Consider the following 23,740-nt stretch of genomic DNA (forward strand, 5'->3'; position numbering starts at 1 on the left):
GTAGGCTGCCAGTCCACATAGGGGCTACCAAATGGCCAATCATAGCCCTTATTTGGCACCGCAAGAGGTCTTTTTCATGCTTGTGCCGCTCCCCATTTCTTTTTATAGTTGAATGTGGCTCACGGGTAAAAAAAGGTTGGGGACCCCTGGGTTAGCCTGTGCATGCCAAGATGGGCCAGACACACCTTGAATGCATAAGAAATGTGTTTCCTTATTAATTATTCCTGGAAAGATGTCTGGACTGTAGCCAAAGGCAAACTCTGCGTTTAAATGCATGTTGGGCATACAGCTGCCCCATTCACTGCATGATGCATGTAATCGAGTGGGTCAGGCAACACGTGTGTGGGTATCTGTTCATGGACCGTGGGGTGACTGCACAGAAAGTCATAACGAAGGGGGCCCCAGACTGGCCAGTATACTTCTTATATTAACACTTCAAACACACAAGTTATAGAAAAATGGATCTATTATTTTAATCAAAGCCTCCAAGTACGTGCCAGGCAGAATGTGCCATCGTACTTTGTCCACAGCTTTTCCTAAGACTGGCAGCGTGTATAATTGCATGTGTGTGGGTTTTGCACAAGTCTGTGTGTCCCCTAGCTAGGAATTGCACAAGGCACATCAATTGCATTTCCAAAGAGCTCACAATCTAATATTTAGTATCATAGGTACAACGAGACTTAGGGGCAGATTTATTATGCTGTGTAAAACGAAATTTGCAGATATAAACAGTGTAAGAGGTTCTAAGAGGTTCTGCAGCCGCACCATGTATCTATTCTTTCTGTTCCAAACCTTTAATATTCCATCCCCAGTACTTCTGTGTAACCAGTCATATCCAGCAAGGAGATGGAGCACAGGGGATTCTGAGAATAATAGTTGAACTAGGCGTTTCTTTCTGCCCGTATGTACTCAATTACAGGGCCCGTCCACTGACACACAGGAACATGCTATTTGCATATGTCACTTTGTATCACCCCTCGGATGCGAATGGAACCTGCCGGCTGTTTGCTGATAGGCAGATAGAGATGGGATAGAGAGAGAGTCTCCCCTTGGGCATAAGCAAATGAGCAGATACCAGCGGGGGTGTGGGGATTTCCTCCCCAGGGAAGAGACTTGCCACACACACTCGGTGTCTCTCCCAAGCGGCCGCAGGGGTTAACGTCTCCTGCTTTTCGTGTTGTTTCTCATCATTTCCTGACAGGCTCCTCCTCTCCTCGCGGCACGTGGAACCTCCCAGTTTTGGACTTTCCAGCAGTGACTGAGATCAGTGAGCGGCGCAGTCGGAGTCGCGTGATGTAGCGGCGCCGTGTCTCAGCCATGCCCGGGCACAGCCTCGGCTATAAAGGTAAGGATTGTACGGGGAGCGACTGCTGCTGCAACTTTATGGGTGCGACTGTCGCTACAGACTCCGAGGGAGCTTGCAAAGTCGCACCAGTGTCCATGGCAACGTTCTACTCGGAGAAATGTCTGTTCTGTACAGCAGGGCCCCTGCCTGGATCTAGTGCCTGGACATAATTGCTTCCAGGGTTGTCAGGTCTCAAAGTCAGCTACAAAACCAGCCTGAAACAAGCCAAGAGGCTTTTCAAAAGTAGCCCAAAAATAGCACAATATGTGCAGTAAAGAAAAAAAAAAAAGTCTGAAAAATCTATGAATCTATGTGAAAATATGCCTTTATTCAAATTTTCACTGTTTCGCCCAAAAGTTAGATCAGGATCTTTAAATAGACCTTTAAAGGGATCTTGTCATCAGGAAAACATGTTTTTTTTTTTCAAAATCGCATCAGTTAATAGTGCTGCTCCAGCAGAATTCTGCACTGAAATCTGTTTCTCAAAAGAGCAAACAGATCTTTTTATATTCAGTTTTGAACTCTGACATGGGGCTAGACATATTGTCAATTTCCCAGCTGCCCCTGGTCATGTGACTTGTGCCTGCACTTTAGGAGAGAAATGCTTTCTGGCAGGCTGCTGTTTTTCCTTCTCAATGTAACTGAATGTGTCTCAGTGAGACATGGGTTTTTACTATTGAGTGTTGTTCTTAGATCTACCAGGCAGCTGTTATCTTGTGTTAGGGAGCTGCTATCTGGTTACCTTTCCATTGTTCTTTTGTTTGGCTGCTGGGGGGAGGGGGGGGAAATGGAGGGGGTGATATCACTCCAACTTGCAGTAAAGAGTGATTGAAGTTTATCAGAGCACAAGTCAAATGACTTGGGGCAGCTGGGAAATTGACAATATGTCTAGCCCCATGTCAGATTTCAAAATTGAATATAAAAAAATCTGTTTGCTCTTTTGAGAAATGGATTCCAGTGCAGAATTCTGCTGGAGCAGCACTATTAACTGATTCATTTTTTTTTTCCTTGACAGTTTTCCTTTAAGGTCCCCATGCATGCAAAGATTTCTCTTGCCGAACGACCGTTTTTAGTAAGGATGCACCAAATCCACTATTTTGGATTCGGCCGAACCCCCGAATCCTTCTCGAAAGATTCGGCCGAATACCGAACCAAATCCGAATTTGCATATGCAAATTAGGGGTGGAAAGGGGAAAACATTTTTTACTTCCTTGTTTTGTGACAAAAAGTCACACGATTTTCCTCCCCACCCCTATTTTGCATATGCAAATTAGGATTCGGCCGGGCAGAAGGATTCGCCCAAATCCGAATCCTGCTGAAAACGGGCGAATCGCGAACCGAATCCTGGATTCGGTGCATCCCTAGATTTTAGCGAAGTCCGACCAATCCATCTAAATTATTGTGCGGTTAGTGGGATTCGAACGATCATACATCTTACGATTTTTCGGAAAATTGATCGGCCAGGTTAAAAAATCTTTATCGGTCCCAGTGCAATCGATCTATGTTTGCAGGGCCAAGCAGGCAGCTCCCCTTTGTTTTCCTGGCAATATCACCTGAAATGGTCTTTTTAGTTGATGGACAATTCGTACGATCGTTTCGAGATAATCGCGGTCTCTCAATGACAATCGGATCTTTTAAAAATCTTTACATCTATGGCCAGCTTTAGCTGGTGATCAGTAGATCTCAAGACGCTGTCAACAAACAGCTTGTCTAAATTACCCTCCTGTTTCATTCTTTTCATTCAGATATTTATTACATTAAGGTAACGTAAGAAATAGTTGTTTATTAAATATAGCAATATAAATTCTCTCATAAATCAATATAATATTTAAGTAATATTTTCCATGGAACAGAATGCTAACAATGCTTTTATGGATGTAGATCATAATGGGATAACATCACTAAAAGTAGACCTTGTATTAGTAAAGTATGGGCACTCCTGATCTAGAGGTTAACCAGTTTTACTATTATTTATTGAAATTGTACAAAAGTTAGATAAGGAGAGCCCATACTTCACTAATGCGAGGTCTACTTTTAGTGAAGTTATCCCATTATGATCTACATCCATAAAAGCATTGTTAGAATTCTGTTCCATGGAAATATTACTTACATATTATATTGATTTGAGAGAATTTATATTGCTATATTTAATAAACAACTATTTCTTACTTAACCTTAAAGGAGAAGGAAAGGCTAAAATAAAGTAAGCTTTTATAGAGAGGTCTATATACATACATCAGTAAACCCTCAAAGTAATGCTGATCTGAGTCCTCTGAGTCAAAAGATACACAGCATTTCTTTCCTTCTATTGTGTACACATGGGCTTCTGTATCAGACTTCCTGTTTTCAGCTTAAACCTCCAGGGCTTGAGCATGCTCAGTTTGTTCCTCAATCCCTCAACCCCCTCCTCCCCTTCCCTGTTGTAATCTGAGCCCAGTATGAGTGAGCAGGGAGAGACACAGGCAGGAAGTGATGTCACACCAAGCTAATATGGCAGCTGCTATCCTAAACAAACAGGCAGAGCTTCTAGAGCTGTTAACTCAGGTATGGTAAAGCATTCTGCAGAATAAATATATTGTTATATCTTGCACTATTGTGGCTAATCCGTAGCTTTCCTTCTCCTTTAACATAATACATATCTGAATGAAAATTATGAAATAGAAGGGTGATATTGAAAAGCTGTTTGTTGACCGTGTCTTGAGATCTACTGATCACCAGCTAAAGGTCTATTGGTAGATCCCCATCTATCTTTTGGCACCCCTGAGTTAGAGCCTCATAGGGCCCCTATACCACCTAAACCCACCTGTTGCCGTAGTGTCTGCTTCCTCTGTAGTTAGTTTCCTTAGGCACAAGGAAGAACTGCAATAGTCCAGCCTTTGTGATAGTTACACTACTGCAGGAGCAGTGTAGGTGCCCAGCTTCGTGACAGGCTGTTGGAGTAGTAAATGGCATATTTATTTAGTGAAGCTCCTTAGTGCAGTGTAGTTCAGAAATCAGATTTGGTGTATGTTAAAGTTAGTGCACTCAGTAGCAGAAGGAGCTCCGGGCAGCGGTGGCACATCCATCAGAACCCACAAATCAATCTGTATTTCTGTGCCCCTGGCGTCTCTATTATGGTGCAGGGCTTTGTATAGGGGGTAGGGATTATGGGAGCAGATCGGACTCCAGTCCTGATTGATACCATATGTTGTACTGATGGTTACAGTATGAACCCGCTGTTATCATTATGAGCTACAAACCCCCCTACATTTGTTAGTGGAGGGGAATGAGGATACCTAAGTTCCTGTACTTTATTTGTGTAAAGTAGGGATGCCGACTCCAGGATTCAGCCTTTTTCAGTAGGATTCGGCCGAATACTTGTGCCTGCCTGAACTAAATCCAAATCCTAATTTGCATATACAAATTAGGGGATGGGAGGGAAATCACATGGCTTTTTGTCACAAAACAAGGAAGTATAAACATTTTTTCCACATTTTCCTTATGCTCCTCTAATCTGCATATGCAAATTCGGATTTGGTTTGGTATTTGGCCGAATCTTTCATTAAGGATTCGGCTGAATCCCAAAAAGTGGATTCGGTACATCCCTAGTGTAAAGCAAAGATCCGTTGCGTACATTATCCTAAGCTGGGATCTGTATTCTCTGTGATTTCTATGTGCCGCACATCAGAGATAACCATTAGCTGCACCACAATACAGTTTTCCCAGCAGTGTCAGAGGGGATGTAAGTGGGGTTGGGACACATTTAGGACAGTGTGACATTGGTCATTTCTTCATTTCTCATAAACCTTCCCTCTGCAGCAGTGGTTTCCAAACTCTCTGCATGCACTCTTCCACTGGGGAGGCTCAGGATCTTGGCTGGGACCTAGGCTGAAAGTTAGTAAGGGTGAGATTTGGGCTGACACTTATTTGCTATTTTAGATATTTTAGAATGTTTTTTATGTATTTTGTGACCACTTCTATCCCAGGATGGTGCGTTGTTTATCCACCTGTTCTAGGCTCAGAGGTCGCATTGTACCATTTATAGACACACATTCCTTGCATGATATTGCCTGCCCAAATATTGCACTTTTGCTGCTCAGTAGGTGTCCAAAAACATTAAGGTGCAATATGCTAAAAAAAAAGTAATGAGTTTATACACTGGTAGGAATATGTCTTTCAACAATTGAAACTGTATTTTTCTGCACTGCTGGTTGTCTCTTGAAACAATGTAGCAGAAGATGGGCTTGTGTGGTTCTTCAGCTGGCTTCTGCTACATTGTTTTAAAAGTCATAATCGCCAGGGTAGACAAAAGGGCTAGACATACTGCCTCCAGTAGCTATGATTAAAGAATAACATTAAAACCATTGAAAGTGTGTAATGACTATATATAGGAAAGTTATTAAGTATTACATTGTCTTTCATTGGGCAAAAGCTTGCTTTCCCTATAATCCTAAGTATTCCTGTAAATGTGTGTTGGCAACAGTCATGGGAGGCTCCAAAGTCCTTTTCTGACTCACAGGCACTGTCTTTGTCTGTGCCGATCTTTGTAGAGCTAAATGGAAATTACATAACTTGCATATTTTCGTTTTACCATAATGCAAGAGCCGAGATATTTATAGTGATTTCCTCAGTGTTTATGACCCTGGTCTGTCACGTGACTTGTGGTCTGGTAGAGCATGGTTATAGTCTATAGGGCGACTCCTTGCACCCTTGTTCAGCACACGTTTAGCTGTGTTTATAAAATGGTTGGGGCTGTTTGTGTATGAAACCGTGAGTGCTGTATGTTCATGCTTGGGATTGTTATGCTCTAGTAATAAATATGGGGCTTTATTTGCTGGGAATCCAGAGCTGCTTCAGCTGTCAGTAACAAGTGCCACTTGTGGATCACAAGACCTACCGTTTTGTAAACCTAGAGGCACATTTATCAAATGTCGAATTTCGAAATTCATGTGAATTTTTAAAAACTCCCCTAAACTCCTATAATTCGAAAATCGACTGTGAATCGAAATTTATTAATAAAATCAAATTTTTTTTTATAACTCGGATGAATTAAACCGACCGGAAAACTCGAATCGAATTCAAATTGAATTTGGTTTGAATTTTAAAAACTCGATTCGAGTTTTTTCTCCGAAAAAAAAAACTTGAATGTCAGGAAGGCTGGGAACAACAATCAAATTGATTCCTGGACCTCTGCCATTGAGTTAAACAAGTGGTCAAATTCGAGTTCTTAAAGGGCTAGAGTAAGATAAATCTCTAAAATTTAATTTGAATGTTTTAAAAAAAACTCGAATCTAATTGCAATAACTCCCTAGTTGAATTTGACAGATTTGACCATAAAAAATTTTTTCTAATTCGACCTTTGATAAATTTGCCCCTTCGTGTTTGTACATTTAGGGTTGTACCAATATAGACAGTAAGAGCAGTGCCAAGGGGCACAAGGGAGACCTGTGCCATATGCAGGCAGTAATTCAGTAATTGAGGCTCCTTAGAGCCTTGTTTCCCTGTGATTTGCACCCTCTGAATGGCACAAAAGCTCCCTAGGGGGTGCCTGTATGCCACCCATGTGCCACCCCTCTGCGTGCAGTGTTTTTATGAAAAGCCAGTGCTACATACAGAGAGAAGCAAAATCTTTGTGCTCTTAGGTGGAGGGGCAAAGTGCAAAAAGCATGGTTCATAAATGAGCCGGTACACATGTAAAAAAAAAATTTTTTCATATGTTTGAGGGCCCCAAAAAAACATGCTTGTTGGGTCCATCAGTGTCTGCTCACACCACGTGTAAGGCACACCGCAGAGGATTGAAACTGCCGTTTGGATCAGAGTCATTCATTAGGCACCAGTCTGCGAATTGCAGTGGTGTGTTTAAAGGATTAGGGGGCTGCACCTTCACCGAGACCTGTGTTATCTGATTATATTGCAGCTTACAGTAGAACCCCCATTTTACATTTTTCAAGGGACCAGAAAAAAATGGTGTAAAATCCAAGAAAATGTAAAATCAGGGAAATGTATTATGCACAACATGCATTATAAAACAACAATGTAAAATGTAAAATGAGGGGAAACTTAAAATCAGGGGATGTAAAATTGAGGTTCTACTGTATGTATTAGATTATATTAATAATAATTATATAGATATATATAGAGAGAGAGAGAGAGAGAGAGAGAGAGAGAGAGAGATTATATATAATCATATTGATTGCAGCTCTATAGCTCATTTTAGCATGACTGATGGCTAGGGTTGCCACCTTTTCTGGAAAAAAAATACAGGCCTTCCTATATATTTAGCTTTTTTCCCTATTAATAACATTGGGGTCGACCAAATTTTTATCGGCCAGGCCGGTAAAATACCCTACTGATGGCCCATCTTTGGCAGTCCACAGAGCAGCCAGAATATTTTAGGATACTGTACAACATCAGTACCTAATCATTTGGCATCTAAGCTATGGAATATAAGGGGCTGTATAACATATTAGCATCTTATGAGTTAAGTTAGAACATAGTGGGTACTGTGTGCAGTTACAGCAGACAAACTGTGTGATATGCATCCAAAGAATTTTATTTTGAAGGTGACTCAGGCCACTTCCCTTTTTCGTAGGCAGCTAATCCAGTAATAGGTGATGCAACTGTAATTCAACAAAACTGACGTGAAGAATAAAGGTTGCAGCAAGGAGTAGCCAGCACTTTATATAATCCCTTTGTTTTGTTGGGGCACTTGCACTTTGCACGAATTGCTGCCAATTTTTTTGAGATTTATTATACAGGAATTGGACCTATTATCCAGAATGCTTGGGGTTTTCCAGATAATGGATCTTTCTGTCAATTGGATCTTCATACTTTAAATCTACTAGAAAATAATGTAACCATTAAATAAAGCCAAAAGGCTGGTGTTTCTTCCCATAAGGATTAGGATTAATTATACCTTAGTTTAGATCAAGTACAAGGTGGAGTCCTGCAGCGGGTCGGGTACCTGCAAAAACCTGGGGTACCCTGCCGGTAGAAGTTCCGGGTGCGGGCATAGACGCGGTTCTGCGTCTTGGATTATTTGGCTGGCAATCTGTGGTTTCTGGCAAATGCCAGAGGGGCTGCTATAAGGTGCCATAGAAAGTCAATATTTAGTGGGCTGGTGGGGGCGGTTTGGGCCGCTGTGTGGGCTGATTGGGCCTCTGTGTACCTGAAATGCCAGTTAGTTCTCAGTCCGGACCTGGGCCGCGGGTCTTCTCAATTTACAGCACATCCTGACTCTTGATGGTCAGCGTGTCTGGGTTGCAGATAAGGTATTTGCGGGTTGGTTAGCGGGACCAAGCAGGTAGGAATGCGGATTGCGGGTACGGGTCGAGAAAAGGTTCCAAAAAATGGACCCACTCAGGACTCCAGTACAAGGTACTGTTTTATTAATACAGAGGAAAAGGAAATCATTTTGAAAAATTTGGATTATTTGGTTAAAATGGAGTCTATGGGAGATTGTCTTTCCGTAATTCTGAGCTTTCTAGATAACGAAGAAATCTGTTGCTCAATATGATAGGAAAGATACAACTGAACAGGGAGGCGCCAAGATACACTACCTGCTGTAGTGATTTAAATTGGTAGATATTGACATTCTAATAGAACTTGCAATTGGTAAATATTTTGAGATTTTTTTTTTGTTATTCAGCATTTTGTTTAGCAGCTCTCCAGTTTATTTTAGCAGCGGTCTGGCTGCTAGGGTCCTCTTTACCTTAGCAACCAGGTAGTGCATTGAATGAGAGACTGGCAGATGAACAGGCAAAGGACTGAATAGGAACATAATGAATAAAAAGTAGCAAAAACAAAAGTGTAGCCTCACAGCAATAGTTTTTTTTGCTGTCGGGGTCAATAACACCCATTAGAAAGCTGGCAAGAAGCAGAATAAGATATAAATAATCCTTATTGGAAGCAAAACCAGCATATTTGGTTTATTTAATGAAAACCAATAGACTTTTTGCTTCCAATAAGGATTAATTATATCTTAGTTTGGATCAAGTACAAGCTACTGTTTTATTATTAGAGAAAAATGCAATTGTTTTTAAAAAAATTGGATGATTTGGATAAAATGGAGTCTGTGGGAAGTAACTTTTACATAATTTGGAGCTTTCTGGATAATAAGTTTCAGGAAAATCTGTATTAACAGTGTAGAAATTGCTATTATATAATCAAAGTGCAAAATGTTCTCAGAAGAGTTAGTAAAATACAAGGTAGGGCAGGGGTCCCCATTTTTACCCGCGAGCCACATTCACGTGTAAAAAGAGTTAGGGAGCAAGCAAGCATGAAAAAAGTTCCTGGTAGTACAAAATAAAGGATATAATTGGCTATTTAGTAGCCCTGTGTGGACTGGCAGCCTATAGGAGGCTCTGTTTGGCAGTACAACTGGTTTTTATTCAACCAAAATAAGCCTAGAATTCAAAAATAAGCACTTGCTTTGGGCCACTGGGAGCAACATCCAAAGGGGTTGGTGAGCAACATGTTGCCACTGGTTGGGGATCACTGTGGTAGGGTATATGTTAAGTTTATACAAACACTTCAGGTTCATTCTATATCTCTTTAAAGGAGAACTCAACCCCCCAATTAAGAAAAGACATCTTTTGGATCTTCGGATTTCTTTGGGTCCTCTTTGGCAATTCGGGTCCTCTTTGGCAATTTCCGGCACTTTTGGTACATGCGCAGTCGGTATGAACCGGAACACTGCTCCAACTGCGCATGCACCAATACGTCACTCTATTACAGATAAAAACCAGTGTTTTGGAAGATGGCGCTCACAAGCTCCGCTGCGCTTACTCTGCACTGATAGGTGAGACATATTTTAGGTACATTTTCAGGGCAATTGATGTATGTTTGGGGAAAGCAGGAAGGGGGGGGGCAATATAAGTTAGTAGGTAGGAGCTTTTCTTAATTGTGGGGTTAAGTTCTCCTTTAAGGGTTAACACTGGAATAAACAACCCTGAATTTCACTGTGTTCCATGGCCATTATCTTGCCACCCCATATCTGTAGTCAGCAGTAAGAAACATGATTCGGCAGGAAACTCTGTTTCATCATGATTAATGAAGGCTTTTTTATGACCAATTCCTTCATCCACATTTAGTCATGTAATAAATGTAATTTCTGGATTCTCAGCTAGAGGAATAAAAGTTAATGATTGTGTTAGGGGTCCTGCAGTTTAATAAACCACTCCTCACTTGCTAAGCATGTCTGGACATCATTTCATTGGGGTAGCATAATCCAATTTTTTTTTAATATGCTGTGCAAAGTAAATTTGGGGAAAAAAACCCTGATTTTCCTTACATTTAAAAATGAAAGGTTTTAGTGACTCGCTGTGCTTGTATGGGGTGTGCCGATCTTGAGAGTCATTTGAGAGAGAAATTTGAAGCAAAATTGCAATAGTCTTTGGTATATAGTTGCCATTATTAGTGGACGGTAGGGTTACTTTATACCATTAAATTACTCCTTTGGTGGAAAGTTACCCCATCCCGCTCTAAGCTTTACTATATAATATAATGGTGCCCACCTACGTACCACTAAACCCCATGGTATGTGCCTAATAAGAAACACTCAACTGTATTTTATTTCTTATTACTTGTATCCCCTGAGCCTCTGTATACACAGGCATAATATACAGTACTAATTAAATGCACCATGTAGAAGTGCCCAGAATAGCACCTACTTACAACCATTGGGAGATGTCTCATGGTGACAGTACAGTTGCTTCCAAGCTCAAAGATGCTTTAATAGGAAATTTCAAGCTGAAACACAGTCGTAGTGACTGTCAGCCATGTAAATGGTAGGCGGCTGGGGTGGATTTGGGTGTTTCTCTGATGCCTGCATTACACTGGTGATTTTGGTGAGACTGTAAAAACTGTACTCAGCAGCATAATTATAGCCCCATGGACCCAAGTGCACCCAGAAGTACCCCCTGCTGTCTTGGTAGGTACACCACAGCCTGTATGTATGGATTTATAAGTTCAGATGTTGGTAGAGACAGAGGTAAATGGTTTGGGGTATATTTTATTTGATGCAATAATTAAGGTATGGGATTCCTTATGCAAAAAGCTCCAAATTACAGGAAGGCCGTCTCCCATAGAGTCCATTTTAAGCAAATAATACTATTTTTTAAATTTATAAACTTTTAAATTAAATTTTTTTCTTCATACATTTATGGGACCTGTTATCCAGAATGCTTGGCACCTGGGGTTATCCGGATAACAGATCTTTCTGTAACTTGGGTCTTCATATCTTAAGTTAGAGTCCTGCAGCAGGTTGGGTACCCGCGGGTTACCCACAAAAAAAGCAGGCACCCTGCGGAATGAGGGGAGGATATTCAGGTGCGGGTACACCCGCGGGTCGGCTTGCGGGTCTCATCTAAATTTCTTATGTTATGTATGTTACTCCTTCTTTTACAAAAGTTGTTTCTGCCCCGCCCGCTTATGATGATGTCACTTCCGGTTTGCAGCACCATCACCAGCAACTGTTTGATGGAAGGTTGCGGATAAGGCAGTTGCGGGTCTAGGTCAGGTAGTAGATCGAAGTGGTTAAAAATGTGAGTTGCGGGGTCGGGTCTTAGAAATTGGTTCCGCGCAGGACTCTACCTTAAGTCTACTAAAAGATCATGTAAACCCAGCAGGCCTTTTTTGCCTCCATTAAGGATTAATTATATCTTAGTTCTGATCAAGCAAAAGGAACTGTTTTATTATTACAGAGAAAAGGGAAATCATTTAAAAAATGTGGATTATTTGGATAAAATGGATCCTATGGGAGACATCATTCTGTAATTGGTAACTTTCTGAATAACGGGTTTCCGGATAAGAGATCCCATACCTGTAATAATAAAACAGTACCTTGTACTTGATGGTAACTAAGCTGCATGAATCCATACTGGTTACAAAACAATTCTATTGGCTTTATTTCATGTTAAAATTAATATTAGCAGCCGTTAAGTATGATGATCTAAATTACTGAATGATCCCTTATTCAGTATTCTGGATAATAGAGCCTATACCTGTATTTTGTGCAGTGGACATAACCAAGTGACATCAATGGTGCTGCAGTCCGATCCATGACGCCGTTCTGTGGTGAAAAGTTTTGATTCCTTGAGCTTCGGTGATTCTAGGTCTGCAAACCACAAAGGAAAAAACAAAAACCATAATCATAAGTTTGTACAGAGAAATGAGCCGGGGCTGCAGGTAAAGCTGTTCAATTTAAGGGAAGAGGGTTACAAAGACTGTTTGGGGCTTTCCAGACCACAAAATGACCCCAATAAGATTATTTAAAAAAAAACAATAAAATAATCAGTCATTTCTAGTGTTTTGTTCTATGAGTGTTGTTTTTTGTCATAGTGAAGCCTTTGGTCCCTCCTAGCTGTAATATATCATCCCATTTTCTGCAGGACAGTCCCGATTTTAACAGCTCAGCCCACAGTCCCGGGTTTTTTAGTGACATATCCTGAGTTTTCTCTCTGATCTCCTTTACTGATGCCAGAAAAAGATACAAAGTTTTTGAAACTAAAATAAATAAAGAGGCTTGGGGAAACTGACTCACTGCTTAAAGGGCAATTTCACCTTCATTATCAAAACACAAAAACATAGCCCTAAGGGCTCTTACACACGGGCATTTTTACCTGCGCTCCCCTGCATTGCGCTTTCTTCCGTTCAGCTGCAGGGGAGCACAGGAGTAGACGCGGTCAATTATTTTAAAGGGGACCCGTCACCCAAAAAAAACATTCCAAATCCTATTTTATCACATTAGTCAAGCAAAATGAACTTTAATTACACTATATAAATTATTTGCATCTTGTTTCCTTCATTCTGGGAATTCATAATTATAACAAGCAGGAAGCAGCCATTTTGTGGACACTGTTATTAAGACAAGCCTTGTATCATCTCAGAATCTTGTATGTGCACCAGAATGGGGGACCTGATGTCCATTTCCTTGCCCTGGTTACACAATTAAACAGTAAAGAGAACGGGGGGAATGTGGGGAGAGCAGTGACATCTAGGAAGTGCTGAATGGAAAGTGAAAGTAATTGTCTGCCCCGCCTCTATGCCACTGGCATAGAGGAGGGGCAGACAATATTTGATTGACAGCTGAGATTTTTAAAACAGCTATGAATGCTTTAATAAAGAATAGAAATTGGATTTCATGTTTAATTTGAAAAGTAATTTTATTATACAGATTTTTGTGTCTGGATGACAGGTCCACTTTAAAGGGGGTTGTACTCACACAGACACATGTAAGCGCTGAACGTAGGTGAAATGCAACATGCTGCGTCCCAACCTGCGTTTGGTGCTTACATGTGTCTGTGTGAGTATAGCCCCCTATAAAAATAGACTGCGTCTACTTCTGCGTCTAGAAACGCCTGTGTGTAAGAGACCCAAAGCTCCCAGAAATTTATTTAAACTTTCATAACCTGTCAAATTTTGTAAAAATTGACATAATTGGGGGGGTGTGGCCATAAAATGGGCATGGTCAAAATTTCACCGTGCTACGGGAGTTTGATGTTTTTGTCCCTCTTCTCATTTTTCAGATGTTGAGAGGTATGTTGCTGTGATGAAAGCATTTTATTGTATGGCCAGTTTTGATACTGGATTTCTGGGGAGAAATGGTGCATTGTGGGGGGAAAAAAGCATGACTGTCCGAAAGTGTTCCTTGGAATTATGGGGGGGACCTGGTGAACTTGCTTTAGTCCACATTGACATGACACCTATAGAAATGAAGGCGTATGAATTAGGGATGCACCTAATACACTATTTTGGATTCGGCCGAACCCCTGAATCCTTGGCGAAATTAGGGGTTGGAAGGGGAAACATTTTTTACTTCCTTGTTTTGTGACAAAAAGTCACGTGATTTCCTTCCCCTCCCATAATTTGCAAATGCAAATTAGAATTCGGTTCGGCCAGGCAGAAGGATTCGGCCGAATCCTGCTGAAAAAGGCCGAATCCCGAAACTGAATCCTGGATTCGGTGCATCCCTAGTATGAATATCTATAAATAACTGCATACTAAAATGTTTCTGGAGCAACAGATCAATGTTTTTTTTTCATACAGATTGCTCCTTGATTTATACTGTGTTTCAGTTATTCAAATATGCTTGGATCAAAGTATAAAAACTGGCACCGTGTTCAGGAAATGCAGATAAGGAATATCTGGTGCGTGCAATGATTTGCCTGTTGGCTCTCCAGTCAGTTTAAAGGAAATAAGTGGAACATAAATCATGTTAATAAATAGAAAATATTTGACTTTTATTGTTGCCTATGCTAATCCTGTCTCAGGCTGGTGGGCCACAACCTTCCGTATTCTTTCACGTAGCCCTCCTAGTGGGTTATAATCCCCAGTTAGCAGCATAGAGTGGCCTAGTTTCCAGGGCTGTGCTTATTTTGTGTTTACATTTCCTATAGCAAGAATAACTCCCTGTGTTTTCCCATAAGCTGTACAGAGTCATTTTGGTGCTGAGTGCTTTTATAGCGCAGCTCTGATTAATTTGTGGTAGAGTCCTGCAGCGGGTCGGGCACCCATGGGTAACTGCGGGTTACCCGCAAAAACCTGCGGGTTGTAGGTAGAAGTTTCGGGAGCGGGTATAGACACTGGCGGCGGTTCTCCGGGGTCGCGTGTCTTCTCAATAGCGAGATTTACTCTTTTTTTCCTGATCACGCCTACTTGTAATGATGTCACTTCCGGTTTAAAATGTCAGCACTTCCTGTTTTACACCTTTTTTATGATCACGCCTACTTCTAATGATGTCACTTCCGGTTTACAATAACCGCACTTCCTGTTTGTTGGTGGTCAGCATGTCACGGATCGGGTTGCGGATAAGGTACTTGCGGGTCCAAGCGGGTAAGTATGCAGGTCGTGGGTCGGGTTCCGCGCAGGACTCTAATCTGTGGCAAAGTACAGTTGCATGTAATGAATACACCGCACGCCTGTAATTCACACGTACTGCAGTTATTGCTAAGGTCCCTTAGCAAGAGCAAGATTTTCATGGATCCGCACACACTCAATTTTCTGTAGTTGGGGTATAATAAAAGGGGTAAGCTCTCTAGAACCAGTTTTTGAAACCTGACCTGGACCCGCGACCTGCGACTTGCACCCAAAACCTGCATTTTTACCCACGTGACCTGCAACTGCCTTATCTACAACCCCCAACCCGCTGACCACCATTAAACAGGAATAGCTGTTGTTGCAAACCAGAAGTGACATCATTGGAAGTGGGCAGGGCCAAATAATGTTTTTAGGAGTAAAATATAGATAATATAAGAGAAGAGATCTAGATTAAACCCACAGACCCGCATCTATACCTGCACCCACAAATCTCATCCACAACCTGCAGGGTACCCCCTTTTTTTGCAAGTAACACAGTAACTTGCTGATATCCGACCCTGCAGCACTCAAGGTTAGGGTGATAGCACCCCACAGCATTGCTCTCTAGGCCGTTCTGCTGCTGCCTACCCCTAGATCTGGTCCAAAAATAGAAGTTTATCACAAGTCACCATTAGGAAATTCACAGCTCTCTATTAACTAGGGATGCACCGAATCCAGGATTCGGTTTGGTATTCAGCCAGGATTCGAATCCTTCTGCCTGGCCGAACCGAATCCGAGTCCCAATTTGTATATGCAAATTAGGGGCAGGGAGGGAAATCGTGTGACTTGTCACAAAACATGGAAGTAAAAAATGTTTCCCCTTCTCACCCCTAATTTGCATATGCAAATTAGACTTCGGTTTCAGTATTCGCGATTCTTTCGCAAAGGATTCAGGGGTTCGGCCGAATCCAAAATACTTTATTCGGTGCATCCCTACTATTAACATATATGGGATTTTTAGTGCCGTATTTATCGACTGGTAAATCCACTGAAAAATATGCCTCAGTAATCCAGTACAAGTTAATGAAAGCGTAAAAGTGACCCTCTGGCAAATTCATTCATTTGCATTCATTTTGTTCTGTAATTATAAATATATTTGAGTATGCCTGCATTTTTGGAATTTCCAAGAGCTGAACTGTTAGCCTTGGCACAACACCAAGCTCCTAGACTTTGAGTAAATGCCTGGGAGGTTCCCATGTACAACCGCTTATAGCCCTGCTTTCATTCTTGAATTCTAATTGTAGCTCCGCCATATAAGAGATTTCTTGCCGCTTCTCTGGAACCCAAGGCGACATGTAATACTTTCTTCTTTTTATTACTCTGTTTATCATATAACTGGGCTGACAGCTTTGCACGTGGGATTTCTCTAATTGCAGGTTTGGAGAAAGGCTCTGTGGTTTGTGTGAGGGTAAATCCCATTGTAGCAGGGAAATGTACTGTAACAATTACATATAATGTAGTAAGACACAGCTGACAGCATATCAGGCAAAACTTCCCTTATTATTAAATGACCAGGTTTGTGCAGAGGCTACAAAGACCCAGGCCTGGAGAAGGGGTATAAAGGACGCATAATGGAACATGACCAAAAATAGGGATGTCCAAGTGCTGTTGTATCAGGGAGATATTTAGGTCATATATTTATGGGTGATGCTTAAACTGAGAATTTATGAGAACATTGTTACAGAGATGCTAGTGATGTTGCGTACACATTTCAGTAGACATCACATGGTCCCAGAGCAGCCAAGGCCACTGGCAGGGAAGAAGTTAAAGCAATTGGAAGCTAGAAGTTTTTTTTTTTTTTTATAAGTGTCAATTACAGTGCAATGTAAATAGCAGAAATGTTAAGTGCTGCCAGTATTACAGTTGAGCGTCACTATTACGTGCACAAGTGATTTGGCACAGCTGGGTTCCCGGTACAATGAACTCTTTGTGGGATTTCTGCCAAAGAATGGATCTAGTTATGGGAAAATAAAAATAATCAAAGCAGAATTATGATTGGTTGCTAGTATTCCACCAGTGATTAATATATTAGGCCTGTGCTACTAAGAGGTCACAATCTCATTACTAGAAATAGAGCACTATTACCCGCTTGTGTAGATTATTTACAGTTTCCATTAGGGATGCACCGAATCCAGGATTTTTGTTCTGAATTCGGCCAGGATTCGCCTTTTTCAGCAGGATTCAGATTCGGCTGAACCGTTCTGCGCAGCTAATCCGAATCAGAATTTGCATATGCAAATTAGGAACATGGAGGGAAATCGCGTGACTTTTTGCCACAAAACAAGGAAGTAAAGAATGTCTCTTTACTTTTCCACCCCTAATTTGCAAATGCATATTAGGATTCGGATTTGGTGCGGTATTCGGCCCAATCTTTCGCAAAGGATTCGGGGGTTCGGCCAAATCCAAAATAGTGTTTTCCACTTTTATTAACAATAGAAATAGCTTTTCTATCCCTAGTGCTCATGGAGTAATTTCTTGTTAGTTGCTATTGGTTGCTGAGTTTCAACTATTATCATAATTAGTGGCTCCCCTATGAAACTGGTAAGTTAAAGGAGTCAGGAGTACCGTATATACTCGAGTATAAGCCGAGTTTTTCAGCATCCGAAATGTGCTGAAAAAGTCTACCTCGGCTTATGCTCGGGTCAGCGGTCAGTAGCCAAGATTGCAGTCACTTTTAATCATTCCTATACCAACAGTTCACTTGGGGAGAGACTGCAATATCCCACAATGCCCTCTGTTGGTTTTATGAAAGAATAACAGTGCACCCTCTGTTGGTTATATCAAAGAATAACAGTGACTGCAATATCACACAGCGCCATCTGTTGGTTGTATCAAAGAATAACAGTGACTGCAATATCACACAGCGCCATCTGTTGGTTATATCAAAGAATAACAGTGACTGCAATATCACACAGCGCCATCTGTTGGTTGTATCAAAGAATAACAGTGACTGCAATATCACACAGCGCCATCTGTTGGTTATATCAAAGAATAACAGTGATGGCAATATCACACAGCACCATCTGTTGGTTGTATCAAAGAATAACAGTGACTGCAATATCACACAGCGCCATCTGTTGGTTATATCAAAGAATAACAGTAACTGCAATATCACACAGAGCCATCTGTTGGTTGAATAAAGGATTAACAGTGATGGCAATATCACACAGCGCCATCTGTTGGTTATACGAAAGATCAGTGATGGTTTTATGAAACACAGCACTCTCTGCACAATTCTCTGTCACCATCAACTTTGCAAAGAAGTCCGGTCGATCGCTGGGGGAGTCTCTTTGGCGGAAGGTGCGCTGCTGGGAGACAGGGCTGTAGTTGTGTCTAGGCTTATACTAGAGTCAATAAGTTTTCCCAGTTTTCGTAGGTAAAATTAGGTACCTCGGCTTATACTCGGATCGGCTTATACTCGAGTATATACGGTAAGAGGAAAATGAAATACAGAGAGAAATTTCCATGCAAGCCAATGTGACCTGGGTGCTCTCGGCTGCTAAAAACAGCAGCATCTAAAGCAATTACCCTAATGGTAAGAAATGGCTGGTTGCTATGGGTTACAAGACCAGGGTGAACTGGTGCTGCAGTTCTTTGAGCTGCAGACATAGATGACAAAACTCTATTACTGTAACCAAGTAGTGTTGTGGCTTGGTGTAGGGGAGCAGAGCATTTAAGTGGAAGTTTCTATATAACCTGTTTAAACCATTATTTCCAGAGGAAGTTATACCCCTAGTGGTACTATGTTATGGTTTTCCCTCTTACATTTTTTTTTTCTTTTTCTTTTTTTTTACATGAACATAAACAAAAGTTATTTTAAAGTATTAGAAATGTAATGTAGTATTGTCCTGCACTGGTAAAACTGATGTGTTTGCTTCAGAAACACTACTATAGTTTATATAAACAAGCTGCTGTGTAGCCATTCGGTTTGAAAAAAGGGGGAAAGGCACAGGTTAAATAGTAGATAACTGAAAAGTTCTTATTGTATTCTACAGAGCTTAGCCTTTTCTCCTTTGAAGGGCTGCCCCCATGGCTAAACAGCAACTTATTTATATAAAGTATAGTAGTCTTTCTGAAACTAAAAAACATTTTTGTGCAGGGCAACTAGATTATAAATAAATTATTTTAAAGGACATGTAAACCCCCTGCACAAAAATGTAAGCAGTAAACAGCCTCTTTGAAATCTTTAGGTAACTGCCACTCTGGTTGTTAAAAGGTTAACAGTAAGGGCAAGGCCAGAGGTAGCTTTTTTTGCGGCGTTTTTACGTTGCGTTTTTAAAAAAGAACAGCCAGGCGTAAAGAGGCATAAACTGCACTACCACTGAAACTAATGGAAAACGCACTATGGCAATTCACACAGTGCACTTGCAAGCTGAAATCCGCCAAAGGACGCCAGTATTGGCGTTTTTTAGCAGAAACGCCAATACCTCAATAAACTACCAAATCAATAGACTCTATGGGATCTGTACGTTTGAAACCACACTTTACGTAAATACGCAGCATATTTTAAATATGGCTTCCAAATTCAATGAGAACAATGAGAAGTGCAGGTTGGGAAAAGAATCCTACGTGCTGAAAAACGCATGAAAAACGCATGTTGACGGTGGCATGTGGTTTCAGTAGCGTATTTACTCCTGGCTGTTCTTTTTTCAAAACACCGCAAAAACGCCACGTCTGGCCTTGCCCTAAGGCTGCAGCATCCCCTTAATCACTTAGAAATCCTTCTCCTCTTATAACCCCCTCCCTCAGGAATTTGACTTGTGAGCATGCTCAGTTCTTCTCGGCTCAGATCACTAAACACACCCTCAAGTCTTACAGCCAATGAAGAGATAGTATTTCTGGTTCCCATAGAAGCTCTGCTCTAGCTGTCTGATCCTATTTTTTTCTCCTAACCACCTCTTCTGAGCTCAGCTTAACCATTACAGTGCTCAAACCCAGCAGAACTTTTTATCAAAGTATGTTGTGTTTGTGTGAACCTGCATTCTGCAATGCATGAACTTTACAGCATATATGTCCTGTTTGCACATGTCAGTTATTGATGATGTGTCAGAGGAAAAATGGCCCCCGGGTGCTATTTGTTTTAGGAAAATGTGATGGCGCTGGCAAATGGAGGGGTATATGCAGTACAAATGATGTGGCTTGGGTGGGAAAGATACCCCCAACTTATATACATGGTAGGAAAATGTAGGCTTTACATGTCCTTTAAAAAAACTTAAATTTTTTGGTGTTACTGTTCCTTTAAGAGTAAAGAAAGATAAGTGTTGCTCACAGGTATGCTATATTTTCCATTTTAAAAGCAAGACTAAAGACTAAGCCTTTATTTGTAGGTGCCTTTCTGGACAGCAGCAATGAAATGGAGCTCATGAGCACCAACAGTGACCAGAGGGACGAAACGGAGCTTTTGCTCACCTACTTGAATGTATCCGATGTTGTTAACATCATGGAGAACTTTTATCGAGATGGGGAAGCCTGTGCAGGGGGGGAGAAAACCATCCAGGAGCCCCCCGAAGCCTATGAATGCGAAGAGAGGTCAGACTCTCTGTTTCTCAGTGGGCAGGAACCGTCTTTTCTGTTATCGGTCAAATATGGAAGCGAGAGAGAATTACTCAGTTTTGCCAATCAAGTCACTGATGCTCCCAAATATTTGCATGCCTGCCTGCAGCAAGAATGTGGAATCATAATGAACAAGGTAGGAAACCTACTTATGCTGCTAATGATTTATCTTCTTTTTATTGCATAATTGTAACATTCTTTTAATGTTCCCTTTGTATTTGTGGAATAATCCCTTCTTGCATTTTGTTCTCTATGAAAATGTCAGTGATTTGGCATGTAGTTTCACCCTTGTGCAAGACTCCATTGTTTTTTATAAGCTTATTTAAATACCCTGTTGTAACCTTTCAAGTAGCTTTTGACTTCCACTAGCGGATAATAAAGGGCCCTTCAGTGAGAGTAAAAAGCTCTAGAAGCTCTTGCTGTTCGTTTAGGATAGCAGCTGCAGTATTAGTTTTGTGTGACTCCATTTACAGCAGGGAGGGGGGAAAGGGAGGGGGAGAGGAGCAAACTGAGCATGCTCAAGCCCAAGCCCTGGAGGTTTAAGCTGAAAACAGGAAGTCTGATACAGAAGCCCATGAGTACACAATAGAAGGAAAGAAATGTTGTGTTTCTTTTGACAGAAGACTCAGAGCAGCATTACTTTGAGGGTTTACTGGTATATTTAGGTGGACCTTTCTGATAAGGCTTAAAGGAAAGTGTAAAAATAAAAACTGGGTGAATAAATAGGCTGTGCAAAATAAAAACTGTTTCTATTATAGTTAGCCAAAAATGTAATGTATAAAGGCTGGAGTGATTTGATGTATAACATGTCAGTCAGAACACTACTTCCTGCTTTTCAGCTCTCTTGGTTTACACTCACTGGTTACCGTGGTTACCAGGCAGTAACCAATCAGAGACTTGAGGGGGGGGCCCACATGGGTCATATCTGTTGCTTTTGAATCTGAGCTGAATGCTGAGGATCAATTGTAAACTCACTGAACAGAAATGTCCCATGTGGCCCCCCTTCAAGTCGCTGACTAGCTCAGAGTTATAGAGCTGAAAAGCAGGAAGTTGGATTCTGGCTGTTTTATTAGACATTTGTTCACTCCAGCCTTTATACATTACATTTTTGGCTAACTAACTATATTAGAAACATTTTTTATTTTGCACAGCCTATGTATTTACCCAGTTTTTATTTTCACGCTGAACTGTTCCTTTAATTAGTTTTAACCGTTCCTTCTCCTTTAATAGAGAAGTGACCCTTACATATTGTTTAGTATCATTTCAACCCATGTCTGCAGTTGTATTTATTTTTAATTTAGATACTTTGTGGTTGTTGTAGCCAGTGTAGTGAACGACAGCAGCCTTTAAATATTCAGGCCCGAAACTTGTGCCTTCTCCAAATCACTCCCCTTCCTAGAAACAGTGTGAGTTTCTCCAGCAATGTGTTCCTTGTACTTCAGAGCCAGTCTGATAAGTGCCATGCTAAACCTGAATTTAAAGTATATGTAAATACCATTTAAAGGTGATGTAAAGCCAAAATTAACATTTTGTGTTATGAAATAAGTTGTAATTCTAAGCAACATGTCAGTGGTTTTAAACATTTGTAAATATAACTGCTACTAAAATCAGTATTTGATATTGGTTTGTTTTCTCTTCCTTGGTAGTTCTGACTTATGGAATAAAGTAGCATAATACTTGTCTTGACTCTAATTTTGGAGGCCATGTAATGCTCTGTTTCTCTTTCATTCAGATGCTGACCATCAGAAGCGGCCGTTATCAGATAGACACCGACGTCCTGTTATTTCCCTGGAAGATGACTTATAGGAACATTGGTTCTGATTTTATACCTCGTGGAGCTTTTGGGAAAGTACATCTGGCACAAGATTTGGAAACAAGGAAAAGAATGGCATGCAAGCTAGTAGGTTACTGCCACGGCAACTTTCCTAATGACTACAGAGTCTACTCTTCCAAAAAATAGAGGGAAATCAGTTACAAATAGGTTGTATATGCAGCATACATAGACATATACAGCTTATTTTATCGTTTCCAGTAACGGGGCCAGTAAACGCATATCTCCCAACTTTAAATCTCCGACTGGCTCATCTCCTGTGCCAGTTCCTTTGGGAAGTGAGACTGTGGCGCAATATTACCTGATATTTCCTCATGAGGAAAGTAGTAGTGCCAATGTGTTTCCCCACTGTGATTTACATTTTAGCCAGTGGGAAGTAAACAAGGGACACTCACTTGCGGTAGTCAAAATTTATCTTCAGCGACAAAACTTGCTGTGTGCCATAAGCCTTTAGGGCAGAGACAAATCTCCTCTTCTTCAAGACGACTAATCTCCCCAAACTGCCTCCCGACGGCTAGAGTGTAAATCGCCGGCGGGATGGCAATCGGTGCGCTTCGTTTTCCGAAGTTGCCTCATGAGGAAACTTCAGGCGATTTCGGAAAACGAAGTGCTCCAAGTGGCATCCCGCCGCAATTTAGATTCTAGCCGTCAGGAGGCAGTTCGGGGGGGGGGGGTTATTCATTCCGAAGAGGCCGGGCTGACTAAATCTCCCCGAATCTGAGCGTGTCTCTGCCCTTATATCCCACTTTTATGTGCCAGTCCCTTCCAAGCGATTGTAAAAATCTCATAAGATGAGACCGTGACATAGTTTTCAGCATTATACAAAGCGCAGTCACACCTGTCGCCTGGGATTTCTGGCTGTGCAGAGCAGTGGCCAATATTCTACCAGGCTGTGCCATGATATGCTGGGGGAAGCCAATATGTGGGGACAATAGTCTGTCATAAAATGCTGGTACTCCTAGTGCTTCTTTACTGCTAATTTCAACTTTGTTGTACGAGTTGTGTGTTTTGTTATGTTTGAGTGTGGAGGTTGATTAAAATTTTTGTAGTTTATCCACATGCAGGGGTTAATTGTAAACCCCAAAATGTGTGCCTGCACTGTGCTACCTGCAGCCGGCTAATTGCAGGCGATTGCTTGACTTGACTGCACATTTTTATAAACGCCCTGTGTGACC

General features: G+C 41.2%; 1 protein-coding gene across 1 annotated transcript in view; it reads left to right on the forward strand.

The window, feature by feature from the left end:
- The first annotated feature begins 1,097 nt into the window (after nt 1-1,097).
- map3k8.S (mitogen-activated protein kinase kinase kinase 8 S homeolog) overlaps nt 1,098-23,740 on the forward strand; it is a 33,662-nt gene continuing 11,019 nt past the window's right edge. The window contains exons 1-3 of the mRNA XM_018269074.2: nt 1,098-1,345; nt 20,509-20,870; nt 22,467-22,634. Of these exons, the coding sequence (XP_018124563.1) occupies nt 1,318-1,345; nt 20,509-20,870; nt 22,467-22,634 (558 nt within the window). The 5' untranslated portion in view covers nt 1,098-1,317. The remainder of the gene's footprint in view (nt 1,346-20,508; nt 20,871-22,466; nt 22,635-23,740) is intronic.

The sequence above is a fragment of the Xenopus laevis genome, chromosome 6S (genome assembly GCF_017654675.1).
Source record: "Xenopus laevis strain J_2021 chromosome 6S, Xenopus_laevis_v10.1, whole genome shotgun sequence".
Classification (NCBI taxonomy): domain Eukaryota; kingdom Metazoa; phylum Chordata; class Amphibia; order Anura; family Pipidae; genus Xenopus; species Xenopus laevis.